Genomic DNA, 20,372 nt, shown 5'->3' on the forward strand with positions numbered 1-20,372 from the left:
AAAAGCTGTGCTGCTTTCCAAGAACTATGTTATCAAACTCCTCATTCCCAAGTCAAATAATAACTGTTCGTGTTCTATAAAAGAATTGGTAGTGTTCTCATAGGTTTTTTCACCCATGGGTTTAAAACTAAAAAGGAGACTATCTCAGCAAATTCATTTAAACTTTGGGGTTGAGTTCACTGCTTAACAGCTGAAGCTAGGTTATATTCAAAAATATTATCAGATTTAAATGAACCCTCAAGCAATGCAGATGTGAAAAAGGAATTTCACAATTTATGTACCTCATTGTCCACTCTCAGTACTACTCTGGCTTAAAATGCTGTCCACTCACTTGGGACAAAAAAAATTGTATTAATGTGTAAGCTGAAGTTCCTATAAAACAATGGTCAGGGGCCAGCACAGAGAAGCAACTTTTCAAAATAGTTAATCATGAGAGAGTTTGACACCATTCATACAAAGACTACAGCCAGCTTCTGAAAAAAGCAGAAGTGTTACAAAAACACACACATTTTCAACTTGTACAGTACCATTCCTGTAATTAAAATTCAAATCAAACTGATCTACATAGCAATATATAAATATATATACACATATAAAACTATGTAATACACATCATATTGGTCAAAAAATCCATACTGATGGGAAAGGCAGCACTTTCTCAGACATGCTGAGGAGTAAGATGATAGGCTGGCTCCAAGTCCTGCTCACAGCAGAAGAGACAAGCCAGTTGTGCTCATCACCACCATACACATTGTTACAGGATAATTCAGGGTGGAGGAGACCTCAGGAGGCCCCCAGATCAAACTGCTGCTCAAAGCAGGGTCAGTTGTGAAGTCAGACTCAAAGTTACTCAAAGTTTTATTCAGTCTGGTCTAGGAAACCTCCACAGATGCAGATTGTACGGCCTTGCTGGGCAACCTGTTCCACTGCTTGGCTTAATAGTGAAAAAGTTTCCTTAATGCCTTAAAATGTGATGTATTTATAGTTTTCATACTTCCTGAGTATTAAATATTGTAGGTATTATTCACTCTTTAGACACACTAGTTATAAATTAGGGGTAGTTTTATAAAAGATAAAAATACTGGAATGGAAACCACAGTTTCAAGGAGAAACATGATGTTTTGCTCCAAAGCACAGCTTCATTACGATTATTTTTTATGGGTTATTTAATACAGTTATTCCCTCTACCATTTAGAAATGGGTTGATAGCTTACAGAAAACTGAGTAAAATCTTTATAAACTTTTTTCTCTAAAGAAGTGATCCTATGTTTACTTTGACCGAGTATCATAGCCAGAGCTATGAGTGCAACTGGAACAAATGGAATCATCGTATCTGTCCTTCTGTGGCTGCTGAGCAACAGGATAGGAGAAAAATCAAAACTATGTAAGAGCCAACTCTCAAGCCTTGAGCTTGAGAATGCAGCTGGACATTGTGGAATGCAGAAGCAGCTGAGCTGTTCAGCCCAGCGAGCACAACTCTTCATTAGCTCACTGCACTGCTTTGAGACCTGGATGGAGCCACCTTTCTAAAGTATTTCTCTTCCTAACATTTGCCTCCTGAAAAGCTGCCTACCTACTTAAACTGACCTCAGAGAGCACACTGACAGGCTCCTTCCACTGCACCCACATCAGTATTCAAAACCTCATCCTAAAGAAGCACCCGGGGGATTCCAGTAAGCATCATCTTGAAAAATTACTTTTTTTCCAAATTAATTATATTCTAACATCTACCTGGTATTAAAATATCAAATATGTGTCAATTTACAAAAAGTACCCTAACAGTGCTTGAGTTTATGTCATCAGCTATAACAAGCCCTTGGCTATATGGGACAGAATCATGAATATTGTAATAGTACCACAAATAGCACCACACTGGTAGGTTCTTTTAAAAACTGAAACTTATTAAAAAATCAAAACAATGAACTACTGTATTACAGAAAACACCCACCTCTTAACCCACTTGTCTTTGCAACAGGTTCTTATGCAAACCTTTCTTTCTCCATTCCAGCAGAAATTTCTGCACTCAAGAAAGATTCTACATAGACTGATTCTTCATTTGGGGTAATATATCAGGTATGGTTAATTCAAAACCTTAAAAAAAACCAGAACACAAATTCCATCAGAATGTTTGCACCATCATTTGTAACCATTACCTAATCTTTCCCTTAATATTTAATGCACCCTTAAGTGATTATGACAAAGACTGGTATTGCAACTGAACTTTTAGTAGCAATTCCTTATTATTAGTTTATTACTTTGAGATCCAGTCCTGCAAGATGCTGAGTCCCAAGAACTCTACAATGATCAATAGCTGAGGATACTCTTGCCTTTCAATTCCCACAAACTTCATGCTGCTACACCAGAATATTGCAAGCAGCCTCTTTACTACGACTCTTTGGTCAATAAATATTCATATAAATGCTATGAGACACAAACTAGTTTTGCCTGCATATAAATATTTAGAGAATATACCAAAATAAATTCATACACATGTCATCATACAGAACACTGCTCTTCATTACTTCTGCAGTTGTATTTGCAAAGTACATTAAAAATACATAAATTATAAGAGGTATTTAATATTAAACATTCTACAGATTCCTGAGACTGATAGGGAGACTTAATCAGCTACTTAACCCAACTTTAATTGTGACTTGACAGGCTAAAACTTACGTATTTTTAGAGATAATAGTCAATTTTCAATATTGCCAAGTGAGTATTACAGCATTTAAAAACAATTTTATTCCTACTCATATCGAGTTGGACAAGCCATATTCAATCAAAAAACATCTAGATTTTTTCTATCTGCATTCTATTCTAAAATAAAAAGGATTTTAATCACAATTCTCCAAGTTTCATTTATTCTACGGGATCATACTTTTTTGTAATCTTGTAGAAGAGAATCTTAATCCTTAAATTTTACAATACTAAACATTGTAGAAGTCATGCATAACCAACAATACAATTAAAGGCTACTCTGATGGGATGTGTTGTAAAGTACTTGTCCATACTGGAAGGGGAAAATGCCAGAACACTTGTGAGCAGAATTCCATAACCTTCTAGGTAAAGCATTGTTGGTAGAGCTACATTCTTTATAGATGCTGTCACTTTTACAAAGAATGCCCTTCCTACATGTCACACTGATGAAATCTTTAATGACATTTTCTCATTTCTATTCATAGTGATTAAAATATAACTGAACTATAAATCTGAATACCCTATAGCTATATTTTACTCTAAAGATTATGTTAACTCCTAAAAGGCCAGAAAGAGGATTTATTTTATAGATTTGTTTTTGATGCATTAATGAAGCCCTGTATTTAAAAGTAAATAAATAAGGATGGCGTTTGAAAGAAAAAGCAAGCTAAATCACAGAAATGTTTAAAAATATTAATCTTAGATTTATATACAATTTAACCTTCCACAGAGTTAAGTCTTTCTTGTACTTCATAGGAAGTGTAAATATGTGTGAATACTTTACTAAGGCCATTTCTTCTCCAATGAAAATTAAGGTCAAACTTAAACTTTGCTGAAAGTAAATTCTAGATACAGATTAGCTTTAAACAAAGAGTTAAAGAGGTGCAGGATTCACTGGTTTTCTGTTAAACCTGTCCACAGCATCCAATACCTAAATATTTCCGTCCATCTCTCAGGTATTTCATGTTTGTTGAGGGAAGCAGTAACATTTATGCTGACTCACAGCTCCTCACATCACAGCACACCTCACTACTGGCATCAGCACGAGCTCACCAGGAAATAACAGCACGGCACTTCTGCAGAAACTTGGATTTTAACTACTTGCAGTGCACTCTTACACAGATATGCAAAGAAAGGAAACGTTCACAGAAAAGTTCCTAAGACAACTCTGAGTAACAAAGATTCTTTTAAAAGTTTCACTTCTAAAAAGCAAGGAGTAGGAAAAAACATCAACTCCTAAATTTATTTTCAATAATTGTTTAGTCACCTTTTAACTCTGATAACATACAAAAATCAAAATACATTTTTCAGGTAATAGTAGGACTTGAAAAAATTCTCTGTTTAGAAAAATAGTCATCACTAGGACAGTTAGACAGACAAAACATGCTTCTAAAGCCTCATTTTGGTATTTTAACTAATATAGATGTGGATTAGAAAGCAAGGTCATAGTATTGACAGATTCCAAAAATTAGTCTCTTAGTATGACTGATAATTATAAATTGTACTTCAATCTGATGCTAAAAACTATCCAAATATTAGCAAAGTTAATATTTAAAGTAGTCCCACCATGAATTTTGTGCAATATTCTTATACTTTATTTAGCATCTATATACTCTTCACTAGCTAAAATAAACCAATTTTCTACTAATTTTTATAGTAATCTGATTTTTAAAAACTTCATCTGTTCTATTTCTGTCATGTTCTTTCCAAATGCAAACAAATACACTGTGTCAAAAAGCTTAGCTTCTGTACCACTGACAGCTTAGTTTTGATTGTACCTTTTTTTCTCTCTTTAGCTTCCATGAGATATCAAAATCTTTCCTGCAGTGAAGAACAAATTTATCCTCTTCAAGGACACTATAGAGCAGCTAACATCAACAAGGGTCAATATTCAACCCTTCTTTCCAATTCCCTAAACTTTTCATTCTCACAATCAGAAAAATGCCTAAAATTCAAAATTCAGACCACTTTCTTAACCTAGCAGAAAATTCAACACCCATGAAATATTAAGTACAAAACAAATTTAATGAAGAAGTTTCCTATTTGGAAAAAATATTTCTTACCACTGCAATTCAAAAGTTTTCAGATGTTACCTGCTACAAACCAAGATTGCCTTTCTATAGATGCACATGTGAGGTATCCTTTTTCATAACTCCCATCACTACTTTCCAGCTGCCAAACTCAGACAGCAGAACTTCAAACTTATTTATGTGTAATTTGGTACCTAGAGCCAATTCATCAACTTTACTTTCCATGCACCCAAGTGAACAAGTCTCGGTCTTGCTCCAACTGCCAGCAATACATCTTGCAATCTGCTGTGAAGGAAAGTTGCTGTAACTTCAGGCACATCCCTCCCCATCCACACAGGCTGCATTCACAGCATGCCTCCACTCTGCTAATGCTGTGTCCCTTGATGCCTGCAGGAAAGCTTTGGGTGTCTCTTTCCTTCTCTCTCACAACCATGTATTTCACACTCACTGCAGCAGTCAGTCTCCAAACAAAGACCTCAAGAAGAAATGCCATTCACATAGAATTTCATAGGGTTTTAAGAATGATTAAAAGCTTTGCTAGAGAGAGATCTTCACTATCAGGTATCCCCTCGCCACTTCAGGGCATATGGCAGAAATAAAAACTTCTCATGAGAACTTGAATTTTGTTTAATTTTTCAGATAAACTTTAACAAACAGAATTATTTCAGGTACTAATTGCTAATGATTCTCACCAGTCTTCAGTCAGTCTTTTCTGTCAAAAAAAAATTACTTGTCAGATTGCTAGAAGGTGGAAGAACAAGTCTATTACATATTTTCATTTTCTTCTGAATAAATTATTAAAATCAAGCAGAAAAGAATTGGGCCATTTTATGCTATCCTTTGGAAACTTATTTTGATGCCTCTTCATATATCAAACAAATTATTAGTTTGTAACACATAAAGGTATCTCAGAAGTTCAGGAATTCTGAAGGCTTATGTTTTTAGGGGAACCACTGGTTTTATTTTTTAACTTAACTCTTCAATATTTTACTGATTTCAAAGAGAGATATTCCAAGCAGCATCTGGAAGTGGAAAAACATACTGCATCACTGAAGCTCCTTAAAAAGTTCACATTCTATGATTAATTTAATAGTTCATATTCTTTGCCAACTTTGTCTATGATAAACTGAGAAAAAAAGGGAAGAAAAGCATGGGGAAAGTAAAGCTAGGGAAAATTAGAGAACTAGGCACTGAGGTGCTCTAGAAAAGATTTAAATACCTTCAATCTTGCCTTGGCTTTGAATCTATTCTTCGTTCTTTTTTCATACGAAATTGTTTCTGCTGAAAGCACCATTCACTTTGTCCTTTGGACAACCTGAGGTTTTCAGTGCATTGGTACCATTACTTTTTATTGAATTCATATGAATATACATGGCTGTCCCCTTTTATATTTTTAGTGCCATTTAATAGAAAATAAGGCTTTTACATACTTTCTACAGGAGGGGAAAAAATAAAAAACTAATCTCCTTTCTGTATCTTTTATATTTTCCTGGTAAAAGGTAATTCAAAGGCAGCTGTATCAGAGGGGAGTCTCTTTCCATTGTTGACCCTGGAATGTCAATGAAAGCTCATGCATAATTTCCTTTCCGTGCCATAAGGAAACATAATTTATAGATCTACCTTCCAAGGAAATGAAAAACTGTATAGCTGTAAAAGACACTGCTGATGAAAAGGGGGTGTCTAAAACATCTTAGGATAAAACATACATTTTCATTCACTCACAAAACAAAATTTAGTTACTGCAATCCTAGAAGCAATTCAAAAATGTAATGAAACACTGAAAATTACAGGAAAAGTAAGCATTTTTGATCTGGAAACATTATGCCAAAGAGGTGCAATCTTTTCAGATAGCCTGTAAGCACAAAGCTCCATTTGTCTTTTAGCAGTGGTCTTAGCTCCTCTAGGCAAACGACACCAATCTTGTAGACTTGGAGACAGAAAATCATGTTCTGTTCACATTTGCCCTAACACCCTCTCAAACTTGGGATTTTGTTTTGTCTGGAGTTTGGTGCTTTAACACTAAAGTTTTGCTTTTTTAAGGATATTCCCTGCACAGGCGGACAGCAGCCAAGCCAGAGCCCTGCCTGGCGAAACAGCACTGTCTTGACTGCAAAGATGCTGGCTGATGTAGGGAAAAGGAAAACTCCTGATTGCCCTTGGGAAGGCCTTCAAGGGTTCCTCTCAGCAAATGAACTCCACCTGCTGCATCTGCTCAGGCTTTCCCACCTCAGCTCACAGGCCAAGCCAAAGAGACACGATGGTCCTTTGCTGCCCATGGGCCAGCTGGAAAGCACAGGTGGCTTTACCCTCACCAGAGCTCAGCCAAGCCCTAACTTGACTTTCTAGACGGAGATGCGAAAGGGATTCCCCTGAGGAAAAGCCTCGTCCCGCAGCTCCACACATCAACCCACCCTTGCCATGGTGCCAGGCGCTCGTTTCGGGACAGCGGCTCCTCCCCGTTTACAGCTGCGCTCCACAGAGGAGCGGGCCTCCTCCGGCCACTGCCGGGGCGATAACCCACTGGCCGGGGGGAGGGGAGGGGCGGGGTGGGACGGGGCCGTGGTGCCGCTCCGCCAGCTCGGGCAGCGCCGTCCTCGCCCGCCCTCCCCGCGCCGAGGCTGCCCACGGAATGAGCGTCCCCGGGGCGGCTGCCGCTGCCGCCTCCACTCGGGCTCCGGCGGGCGGGCAGAGAGCGCGGCTGCCGGCGCGGTCGCTGCGGCGGGAGCGGAGTGAATGACCGAGAGGAGCGGCGCGGAGAGGCAGCCCCGGGATCAGGATGCGGGCGCCCGCCAGCATCCTCAACCTCCTGCTGCTGTCCTTGCTGGCCGGGCTCGATCCCTCCAAGGTAGGAGCCGGCCGGGCGGCAAGTTCGCAGCGGCGGAGCCTGCCCGCGCACGGCTTCTGCGGTAGCGGGCGATGCGCCGGATGGCTCCGGGGAGAGGCGGGTGGTGTCCTTGGCTGCCCGAACGGCCGGGAGGGAGAGGGAGCCGGTGTCGGGAGCGGCTGGCCCCGGTTCCCGGCGCGGGCGCGGTGCCCGCCGTCAGCGGGGCCCTGGGCCCGGGCGCGCAGGGCAGGGCAGGGCAGCCCGCGGCCCCGGCACAGCCCCGCTCGCAGGAGCGCGCTGTGCCCGCCGCAGGGGGACGGGGCTGCCGAGCCCGGCCGCTGTCCAAGGCCGGTCGCTGTCCAGCGCAAGCCAGCGGCGATCCATCCCGCTCCAGGCAAAGAGGCATTTATAGTGCTGGGGGACTGCAGCAGTTCTGGGGAAGCAGCGAGGCGCTGGAAGCAGGGATCGGCAGCCTCCGACTGGAAATGCATTTGTTTAGAGTGAAACTGGAGGCGTCACGTGAAGAAGACACAATTTAGTACTACGGCCACGCTTCGGGCTGCTGCAGTTCTGTTATTTACAAACGTATTCGAGTCACCAAGAGATCACAGCTGAAATTGAAATAATGCTAAAAGTGAACAGATTTTAGCCGCACAGCCTGGCTGGTGAAGGAGATTTCAGATGAAGTCGTTTAGAAAACCGGAACTGCACTCTACCACTTACAAGCAGTAATGACTGAAAGCCCCCGGGTCTGCAGATGTCTGTAGTGCTGTATTTTATAGATGTAGAACTTGTCTCATTTGTCGGGGTTTTTTTGTGGCATACAGTCTTGTAATTGTGAGCATTATAAAAATGTGACACGAGAAAACATTGCTATAGCATTGCAGTCCGTTACCAGCAGCACTCCATGCCGTGTTGCCACAATTTACATTGCATGGCGGTGAATGTCATATTAATGGTACCAGTGAGGTACCAGACAAAGGTGTGAGGCAATGCTCAGCTCTTCTGGCAGGTTTTCCATTTGAAATAAAGATACCAATCTGTACATATACTAATATGTACTGAATAGCCAACAATATGGAAGGGATGCTCCTCTTTGAAAACAAAAACAGAACCTAAAAAGCAATTCAGTGGAAATCTGATTTACAGCTGCAGGATTCTGACTGCTTTTCAATCAGTAAGATATAGTGACAACTTAAAAAGGCAGGAGGTGATAGAGGATTAATAACATTAACTAAGAAATTAGTTCTATCAGCTCTATTAAATAAGAGCTATTTGGAAGTCAGGTATTGCCTGTAAGGAGACTCATCAGGCAATGCACACACAGGAGTTTCACATCTGTGTGAACAGCAGCACATGGTCTCATCGTAAGTACAGGTTTCTACACACTGTTACACTTAGCAAGATCTAATAAAGAGACTGCATAAAAGCAGGAAAATCAAATTTATATCCTTCTCTGTCCACAAGAAAAGAGTACAAGAGTAAAACCACTAATGAAGCCAACAGATCTGCCAGAACAATTCTTTTTAGTTCAGACCCCAAAATAACACTGGGAAAAAATGTTCCATTTTCTGTCTGTCACCATCCAGCACTGAAAAACAGGATGAAGCACTGGAATGAAATGACACAAATGAACTTTGGAAACTGTGCTTCTAGCCCTTTTTGCTGTGCCATGCTGTGCAAAGGGCATGAAAATGGCCTTTTATTCATCACTCTGTGTGACATTTTCAGAGATATTCAGATGCATTTTCCAGGCTCTTTTAACTTTGTCAAGGGTCAGGAATAAAACAGCTCAAAAGTTCTTAAGATTACATTAAAATTGGAAATCTGTTTTTTATCAGAGCTCATTGGGTTTTCAGAAATTAAAAAAAAAGTGAGATCAAGTAGATCCTACACCACATTAAACATAAAAAGGTGTCACATGACAAACAGTAATTTTTGTTTACTATGAACAATATATTTCATATTTCTGTGGAAAATTATGTATGTAAAAATTGTAACATTTTTCTAGCAGAAAAGTACAAGTTCTGACTGAACACACTTCAGAAATGAAACTAGTGCTGAATTATTTATCTTGCTTTATGCTAAATTGAAGTAAAATAATAGTTTTCTGCCCTGCAGTTTGGGAAGCAAATCTATGATATGAACCTAATTAGAGGAAACAAGAGAATGGTAAACTCTTTCTTTTCCACAAAGAATTGTGCAGTATGCTCATGCCTAGAAAGAGAACTTTCTACCTGCCCTTGACACTCACAATCTACTTAGCTTATGGAGATGAATCACAACAGATATTTCTGGTATACACAATACATTTCTAGTCATGTCCTACACAATTTTCAGGTTTTGTTGATCAACTATTTTAAAATAATGCCTTGGGGAGAAAAAAAAATCTTTAATTTAGTACCAGGCTATCACTGAGTCAAGATTGCTGTCTTCAGGCACTCATATTATGACAGAGATGTTGTGCTCAACTTACTCAGTTATTTACTGATAGTAAAGTGTTTAAGTATCGCCATCTTATGGTAAAATATGTAACAAAAATTTATGTATTGTTTATTTCCCAGTCTCTGAAACATCAAGATTTTGTTTCAACCATAGTAATTTATTGTCCATGCTCTTGAATTCTTTCTTTAAAACTTGATATAAAATATTGATCACCTTTAGAAGTTCTTCTTTAACAACTGGAAGACAGCTCACTAATGATAAATTTTAACACAGTGCTAATTACTGAATTTCAGTTTAAGATACTTATTAAATGTTATATTTGTTGACTTTATTCTATTTTTTCTCTGTATTTACATAGGATTTTCTTTAATTATGCAAGATAATATATTTCATTAAAGATTTATTTCCAACAGGGTTGCTAGACATTCAGCAGAAAGCCAGCTACAGTGAAAGGATTTTGATAGAAAAATCTTCCTTTCTCCTACTCATAAGTGCAGTGTCTTGAAAGAAGGAAGTATCCATAGGATACTAGAAAATTTCTAAGAGTTACTGCTAGATGGCATCTCTGTGCTGCTTTTCTCCACCTGGAGTTTTCTGTAATGACCTTCATAGTATGTAAAGTGGACTTCTTTTATAAGGGTTGCTTTGCTTATCATTTGATAATCACAGTGGTACAACCAAGTAAGCATTTTGTAGTGTGATAAAGCTGCTCCACATAGAAATCAAGCTCAGCATTTTTTGAAGTCTAGATGGCATTTTGTAAGTTTAATTTTATAAGTCTAAATAGATCTGATAAATATCTTCATGTTCCAGTGCAGTTAATGACCTTTAGGCCTTTACATTTTATAATGGCTTTATATCCTACATCTATTTATTTTCTATTGTTTGAATTTTGCAAAAAATATTTCATAAAATGACTGCCAAGTACAATCCCAGACAGAAACTAAGTACAGTATTATTAAGGACAGTTACAGAAATGAACTGTGATTTATATTCATTGCATGGAATAATAGATGGTTGGGAATATTAACATTAAAAAACAAAAGCGGGTTTGAAAGTAGTCATCTGTTTTTGAATGCTTAAACTTTGCATCTTTGGAATGGCTGTGTTTCTAGATTTTAAAAACCTATGATCTTCACACATAATCAGACTATACAAATAGCCACTAAAATCTTTATTTCTCCTGGATTTCAATAACTTGTCAGTAAAAAGAGTGCATGGCTTTAATGCTGATTAGCAACACAAATTAATTTATCCCTATTGCAAGAATTTACGAAAATACTATATACAGCAAAAGGTTACCACAATAAACTGTTTTACTGAAAATATGACTCATAGAACTACAATACACTGCTAAATTAAATTTTGTTACCTACTTGGAAATTAATTTACTTTGTTTCCTACAGTATTAGTAGTTAGTCAGTATGAAAATCATTCCTATTTATTTAACCTCCAAGGTTTAAGAATGCTCTAAATCATTAATTGCTGACTGTGGTCAAGTCTCACTTGGTGTCTGCTTTACTGTTTCAGAGGAGCCTGACTAGATAGCCATTGAAGAACATCCTATTACTGTCAATATGCCCTGGACACTCTCCCAGGTGTCATTCCACACAGGTATTCACTACATCATTTTAAGTAACATATATTAAGGCATTGGAAGACAATATGCAAAAGCGCACGTTAGTGACATCTGCATGAGTGCTAACTCCTCTGTTGCTATCAGATACCACATGGTCTTTAAGGGCTTTTTAAAACTGTTGATGGGAAGAGGTCTTTTTTTTTCCTCTCTGGTTAAAAACCAATTCCTCTGTTGCTCGTGGCTATTATGACTTTTACTCATTTGAATGCACTCAAAACCAATTATATGTTATAAAAAATCTCCAAAATAATTGTATATGTATACATATACACAGACATATCCTCACAGGAAACAATTATTTCTCCAGTAGAGGCATACTGCCTTCAGGTAACCAGGCTTCCTCCTTTCTTCTATATTTGGCCAAGTCATGAGCCAGGGAAACAGAATCAATTCACTAAGTCTGCAAAGAGGAAAAAGGTGAAGCAGAGAAGGCAACCGTCAGGAACAAGAAATGCAGTCTTGAAGCTATTAAAACAACATCAGCTCTAAAAATGGTGTTTCTAGTTGGCTGTAGATTTAATACAGTTGTGTTAAAAGTGCAAGTTCAAATATGTGAAATCCATAAGGGACCTATTAAGAAATAACAGGGAGTCTTCAGAGAGGCCCCAGTCTGTTTGGGGCACTGAAATCCCCTTTTTCAAAACTGCAGTATGACAGAAATGGTTCAGGGCATCACTTAGGCATTCTTAGTGAATCTTGACTGAAAGCCAGGGAAAATTCAAAAGCATTCTGTAAATCTTTGCAGCAGGAGTGTGGGACAAGTCCTGTCAAGGACCATCTTCAACAAGAACAGCAATCTATCCTACTGCTTCACTCCACAAGGCAGTAGATTTCTTGTCTAGGACCAAACCTAGAGAAGGCAAGGACTTTGTGTGCCTAGGTTTGAGTACAGAATTATTTTCATGAGTGAGAATTCAGAAACAGTGAAAAAGTAACCTTACTTTCAGAATTTCAGAACTTCTTAGATAATTTACATACTGAAAGGTTTATGGTGGAATACTTTCATACTATGCTATGCTGCCTTCAGCTTCATGACAGAGGTTTGCACATCAGAAAAGCTAAAGAAGCAACCAGGTATATTTTTTATAATTCAGTAAACAATCTTAAATTGGAATTTGAGTTATAGTCAAAAGTAGATTGAATACCAGGCATATGGATATAGCATTTTGTAGAGTCCTACCCAGCTACTTCTGCAGCTAAGTCTTTTCAGAAGAAAAACATTTTATGTAATTACTCATAAAATATGCAGTCCTCTTTATTTAAAACATTCTTTTTCCTCAGGAGGAATTAAAAAAACTTTAATATTCTGACCTCTTCTGAGCCTTTTTAAGACTTTTAAATCACTTAAGTAACTAACCTAAAGCAGCCCCAGATAACAGAAATGCAATGTTTTTCATGCTGTGTTCCCCTGAAGAACAGTCATCTGTCTGCTGCACTGCCTTCTAACCAAACAAATCCTTATAGCTGTGATTTAATAATTCTGTTTACTTGTTTCACTGAAAAGCATGTATCAGTCAGCATAGCAACAGCCTAAGCAAATTCTGAGAGCAAGTAGCCCTCTTCACTGCTGTGCTTTTGGGAAATAGTGTATGTACCCTCCTCAAGCTGCAAAGTAACCCATAAGGGGCAAGCAGAACAACTGGAAAAAACTAACTCCATTCTGAGTGAGAACTGAATGAACTCTCTTATTAAGTGCCATTCATAGTAAGGTGAATATTATCCTTAAATTATTGGAGCATGTTATTAAAAGATAGTTTGTAGAGATTTTCATGGATTTGCTTTCTTAGAACCACAGCTAGAGGAATATACTTCAAAATTTGTGTGTCCCTTTGAAGGGCACAGCTAAGCACGTTTGTAGTTTTTCATGTATGAAATTGTAAATGCTATTTGAGTTTGGACTTTGGATTTAAAATCAGATTTACATAAATATGAACTTCATTTAGAAGCATTTAGAATACATTAATACTTGTGATGACAGCAAATATTATTGATCTGAGATCTCATAAACACAAACCTATCACACCCTTCCTTACTCATATTAAATGTGGTTGTTCAGTCTCAGCCTCCCTACTACAATTAGTTTTTTTCTATTCTTTTTGTATAACCTCCTACATATTATTAAAACTATTTTACCTTCTTATAATAAGACTGTTTATTTTCAATATATGGTATTGGGATGTTTTTCCCAAGAAAATTCATAGAAGGCAGTATAGTTTTAACAAACTATTGTACTGAGTAACCATCAGTACACAGAGTAGGTGATGGTGCAAAGAACATAGGTCCAGTCCTGAAACCATGTGTGACAGGTTTCCATTTATAATGAGATCTCAGATCAATATTGTTTGCTGTCATCACTGGTGTTTCTGGGCACCTGCATAAGGAATATAGAGATGCATGTCAGGCAGAGTAGCCTAAATACAAAGATTGCCACTGACCTGTTTTCCATCCTGTCCCTAAATACATCATTTTCAAAACACTAAAAACATACATGTTAACAATCTCCCATGAGAATCAGCTTTAGCCACAAGCAAAGAGGATATTCTGCTGTATTTCTGACTTTCTAAAGCCTCAAGTTAACTTCTGACTCTTTAACCTAGAGGCAAATCCTACTGCCATCTCTGCCTGCCACAAACATGCGGGAATTTACTGACTTCTGGATACATCCTCAGTCTCCAACAAAAATTTTCTGAGTGCTCTTGCTTTTCTTCATGTCTAATATGTTGATATTAAAAAAAAATAGAATTTAGTATTCAACAAGCTCAGTATGTACGTACAGTAACGTGCAATTAGACTAGATATACAAAAATGTAGCTGGAAAGGCAAATGGGTAAACTGGAGGCTATATTCCATATATATCATACAAAACTTAGAGTTTTCAGTCTTACAGAAGTCTCCTGGCCCTGAAAAATACACTGAAACCAGTGTATGCAAAGCTGCAAAGAATAAGACAAGTTCCTCTAAGGTAGGAGCACATGTAAATAGTAGGAGTGGCTGTGTCTTTACCTTCTACTGAACTTTCATTTTAAACCCTTCAATTACATATGTACTGCATAATCCAATATTCTTTGATGTAACAGGTTCACTTATGACATAAAAAAATCTGCCAGCTGTGGCTCATACAAGGTTAAATGCCTGATATGCATTCTAATCCTTTTCAAGAGAAAGTTTATAAAAATAATTTTAATGACCTTCTGCTATACTAATTCTGCAGATACTGCTAAAATAAATACTTCCATATTAGCAGATGATACAGATATATATTTCTACCTTGTTTCCTTCCCATACATCTTGCTGTGATCAGCAGTCTGTCCAGCACAATTCAAGAAGCTCAGATTTCTGTGCTGTAGTGGGTTTTTTTGCTGATCTTTGCCCTCTGGACTTGCTTTCCCATAAAGCCACATATGTCTGCTGTGAATATCCTCACTGTGGTGACAGAGTAAAATAAGTGTATCCAAAGTTCTGGGCCTTGCATGTACATATGGTGCCCTGCTTTAAATGTTTGCTGTTATCCTTAGCTGCAGTGGATGTTGCTTTTACCATTCTGTGAGATCTCACAACACCAGCAATGTTCTGTCCTTTCTTTAAAACAGCAAAATACAACTTTAGCCTACAGAGACATGCATGTATATATAGTTCCCCTCATATCTGTCAGTGAAAAAGAGCATGCATCTGAAAAAAAAATTTGAAGGGAAATATTTACTGAATCAGTGTTCTCAGAATGCCCAATTTATGTAGACTGTGGTGTTTTATCCTTTTTAGAGACAAAGTTCTCCCTCTTTAAGGTGGTCTTTGTCATCTCAAGCACTCAGTAAAAAAACTGTATTGGCTAAAACATTTAGTCATCATTAGAAGTATTTCATGAAGCAGTAATTTGATTTTGTGAGCACCACCAGGGACTAGATTGTGGCATTTTAGGGCAGGCAGAGAAGTAGTTTCTTGTCCCCAAAACACCTTTATTTATACTTCAGTCAGTGCTAGCTTTCCCCCTCTTCCTCCTCCCGCTCTGTGCTTCAGACAGCAGCACATGAGGATGACCACAAATGCCACTCATCTGTTCTTCCAACTCCTTCAACATCATCTGTGTGTGCAGGGATGTACAGGCAGATCTGTTCCTCTACTTGTCAGACCAGACAATGAAATTATCCTGGTGGATATGATGCACAAGGGGAAGGACTGTGTTGGCTCACTTAAAGTTTCTTCCAGCCTGCATGAGAAGTAAAGAAACATTCTTCCTTTGGACATTTCTGGCTTCCCTGATGTCTTTGACAAAGCTACTGTACAAGAAGCCACCAGGCAAGACGGAGAACCTCAAATTTTGATTTTTGAAATCAATTTTGAAGAAAATGAAGGAAAAGAGATTTTCATAGATACGGCAATACTGGCAGTAGTTGAAATAGTCCAATTTGTCCAGCTCTAGATTTGACACGTGTGCAAGCTACACTAATGGTTAAGGTCACCACTGTTGTTTATACAGAAGAAAAATTTCCCCGCATGTTACTGGCATTCATATTACATTCACCAGTGTTTTCAGGAATCAAATTATTGCTATCCCATTTAGAAATAGCACAGAAATTAAGTAAGGTTAAGATGAGTAGGTCAGTGGGTCCATGTCTGTACAAGGGACATGACCCTTGTTCAGACCCTGACAACAGTTCATGTTTTCTCATGTGATTCCCCAAATCACTTTCTAAATGGATGGTAAGAGTGATGCTGATTACTGAAAAATATGCCTGATAGACCCTAACTTCCCAGTTCTTCTGTTAAAGAGACACAAAGTCACATCTTTTCTCCTTCAGAATTCTCCCAAACCACATGCAAGTAGATACCATCCAACACTCACATTCCCGTTCTCGTTGGCATTCTTGGATGCATGCTGTTTGTATTTTGTGATTTTCTGGTTTTAGTAGCCTCTAATACTTAAGTATGACCAATGTTGTTACCTTTTCACTTTCTAGTCCCTCTGGGCCCCTACCTTCAGAAACTATTCTTTTAGGCAAGTATTTTTGTGTTGAATTATCACTCTTTGTTTATCCATTGTCGTAAGTTTCTTACAGTTCTAGTGACTTACTGTATCATGTCATCATTAGTTTCCCAAACTGAGGCAGATTTTATGAAACTAATAAATGGGATATTTTTCTTTTCTAGTATTTCTGCTTCCTCTGCAAAAAATCTGCTATCGTTAGCTAATTTAATACCAAGGTCCTTAGGCTTCTCCTTTCTTCTCTCTCCAAAATGCTGATTGTTATTCTGTACCCACACACTTCTTGTTTGCAATCTTGGAATGCTTTCTGACCAGACATGTCCCTTAGAGATCCCCCTAACAGCTAGGGATTTGTGTTTGCCACACAGTTTTCTTTAGAGGATGGATTCTTTTTCTTGGAATTTTTTGATACTTTTTGGCTTTGAGAGATTGAGAGTTTTGCTGAGTTATGACAGATTCCTTCTATATTATTTCATATGCTGAATTTTGTTTTTTCAATTTTCTTTAATAGTAATTGAAATTATTTCCTCTGAGCAGCAATAAGAGCATGTCAAGTAAAATGCATTGTTTATCTAGGAAAAAAAATGTCCCAGACTTACAACAATTCACATAGTTGTGGTTCATGCCTCATATATGTTTGATTTTACTTAAAAGTACGTAACAGACAGGTCTAGTAACTAATTTATTGGACTGGAAAGACTTTCAGCTATCCATCCAGAGGCATATATCCAAATTCTCAATCAGTTACTCCAATTAGTATCAGCTTAATTACACTGCTTCATGTCAGGCATTGGGCAGGGTGGGAAGTGGAGGCAGGGAGGGTTCTTTACCACATCCTAAAGAAGCCATTTTTTATGTATTTTTTGTTTTGGGAATGCTTTTTGTAACAGAAGTCTGTTTGAACATAATTGACTGTAACACGAGGAACTAATGATCGGTTCACCTACCACCATAAACTTAAACACTAGGTAAAGAAACATTTTTAATAATCTACTTGGTTCTTTCAATTTTTTAAAATAATAATATCCAGTCAGACAAGGCACATTTGGAGATCAGTCATATTACTTCAGAGTCTCTGCATTTTCCACTGAACTCTTTGAATTCAGAACATTTTAAAAGTGGCACATCCTGTTACAGACATCTTCACACCAAACAGCGCATGTCTTCTCCATTTCCAGTAGGGCCCTGCACTTCTGCTTTCATTGGGAGCAGCGTGCTCAGACCCACAGACACTGATGCTTGGGAATTCTTGCCTGACAAAGCGTCAGGGGTGATTCCACAGTATAAGTGAGTGCCATGGTTTCTGTTCATTACAAGTCTCTATTTGGAGATCAACTTCCTTGAAGAGTAACTGGCTGAAAGACCAAAGATAGCACTGGAGGTCATGGGGAGTTCAGAACAAACCCTTAAATGCCTGAGTGTGGATGAGGGCTATGCCACTGCTGAGTGAAAAAAGAGCTCTAAATCCAACTGAAAGCTGCATGCAAGACCCCCTGCACTGTGTTGTCTCTGTTGTCCCTTGAGACAATAACTTCTGTTGTCACATGGCACCAAAATGGTTTGGTTTGAATTGTGTCATTTGGAACATACGTACATTATAAAAATGCACGAGATATGAGCCTCACAGGATAAAATGTGAAATCTATCTCAAATGAACAGGATGTGAAACTGAGTTTGTGATGAAACGAAGGATGAAAGTAATAAGCTAACTAGTGGACACATTGTGAAAAATGTTCAAGGTACTCTGGAAAGAATAGGCTTAGAAAGGGAAGATAACAAGAAATCCAAATGATACAATGTGAGGTTAAAAGAAATAATTCTGCTGGGAGCAGCCTGGAAACATTGAAAATGGGAATATCTGAAAAAACTTGCTAATACCTGAAGACTATTTTGTCTTTCATGAAGGCACTGACCTGTTAATAAAAATAAGCCTAACAGTACCCAAAAAGATTGGGACTGGGATATATTTCATTAAAAAATACACTGCTGAGTGCCTGAAGAAAGCCCTGTGGCTGTATCTCCTGCTGCCCGTCCATCAGTTGTGAGTTAGAGTGTTCCCATACCTTTGCCTGCATCTGCAGGCCTGTGCCCATCACAGATCGTGTGGACAGAAGATTATTGTGAACAAACACATCAGTGCAAGACACCTATGAAGAAAATGAGGATGAAAAAGCAAATCATTCAATATTTGTATTTCCTAACACCCTGCACTCAGTAGATAGGAAAGAAAACAGAAAATCTTCCATAAATAGCTATTCCAATTTTTAAACAAGTGTAGGTTAAAAATTGTTTGTACTACTTTCCTATCAAGCAAAATCAATGACAAAGCAGAATGTTAGGTGAATACTATAATTTTGAATACACATTTATAATTTGTACTTGCATTTGTGTAAGATAACAAATTTTTTGTACTCACTTAAGAAATACCAATATATTTATGGCTTATCAATCCAAAGTTGCTCAAATTTTAGCATTCAGATTTGTGAATTATTCATAAAATAGCTGTGCAGTAGGAATTATTTATAGAAATGCTGCTGAAAATAGCACTCTTTGTAGACTGATTTTAGTAAAAGAGAAAGCTAATTTTGTTAAATTGTTTAGATCAAATTATCTGCTTAGCCTTATTATTGAGAATACAGTGCAGTCTATTTTTAACTACACAGTAGGGCTCTCAGCACTTCTGAGAAGAGTGAGATAGAGCCTAACACATTCCACTGCTGCTGTTCTGGAGGCCTGCTGTGAATATGCAATTATGAATGGTTTCAGTGTATGAATTTGCTTTGAACTGTACTATCTTGTATTGTGTTTCTGGGAACTGTTAAGCCATCCTGTTCTGTTTCTGTTCAGAGTTCTTTCTTTTGAGGATATCATACATTACTGCAGAAGAAATAAAAGAAATCTTCCATAAGAGAAAGGGTAGGCAGAACAAACAACATGACTATTTTTATGGGATTCACAAGGGATTTGTATAGTACAATCTCAAGAAAATAGATTTTCTTATTCTATAGCTAGAAAGAGAATGTGTTGGAGTCTCAGGTACCATTAAAATGTGTTAGGAGCCCTAGGCCAGTGTTTCTGTAGAAGAACCAGTGTAGTTACAAACACTACCTGCACTGCAGCAGGGAAACTGTGGCAAAGGCTGAGGATTGACTTCTGGCCTTATCTCTGGTCTCTGTTTCTAATTGAGAGATGCTGCACCCCTGAGCACTGTCAGAAGTCAAACAAGTTATACCAGTTGAAGAGCTGATCCTAACTAAATTCCCATTAGTAATTTTGTGGTGTTCCTGAGTCTAGTGATGCGGCTGTCCCCAAGCCAGTAATTACTGGCTGTGCCTGGGCCTGACATCAGCACAGCACTAAAAAGTTAGATAAGAGAAAACCTGTCCACCATTATTTAATATCCTAGTCCCCATTTTCTTCCTTCCCTCCTCCTCACTAAAGGAATCCTAAGCTGAAATAACAAGAGACAGTTTTTGCATTATTTCTGTCACCAGCAGTTCTCAAGAGAAGTCTGGCTGAGGACCCATTCTAGTGCTGGAAAGAAGTCTGTTTTTTTGTGTAAGGGAATTCTTAATTGCCTTTTCTCCTCTCCTTGAAACCTTTTTAACAAAGAAAGTCATGCTGCTATTTACTCCCTGTTCATCATTAGCTAAATAAAGTTCATAAATATTTCATTCTGGTAAAATCTTAATATTCAAATAAACTAACATACTCCAGCAAACACATCAATTATTGCAGATAACTCTGACTTGATCA

General features: G+C 38.0%; 1 protein-coding gene across 1 annotated transcript in view; it reads left to right on the plus strand.

Annotated features, from left to right (window-relative positions):
• The first annotated feature begins 7,285 nt into the window (after positions 1-7,285).
• Positions 7,286-20,372, plus strand: part of OLFM3 (olfactomedin 3) — a 49,441-nt gene continuing 36,354 nt past the window's right edge. The window contains exon 1 of the mRNA XM_041483140.1: positions 7,286-7,572. Coding sequence (XP_041339074.1) covers positions 7,504-7,572 — 69 coding nt within the window. The 5' untranslated portion in view covers positions 7,286-7,503. The remainder of the gene's footprint in view (positions 7,573-20,372) is intronic.

This window comes from Pyrgilauda ruficollis, unplaced genomic scaffold (assembly GCF_017590135.1).
Source record: "Pyrgilauda ruficollis isolate IOZ18807 unplaced genomic scaffold, ASM1759013v1 scaffold6, whole genome shotgun sequence".
NCBI lineage: Eukaryota > Metazoa > Chordata > Aves > Passeriformes > Passeridae > Pyrgilauda > Pyrgilauda ruficollis.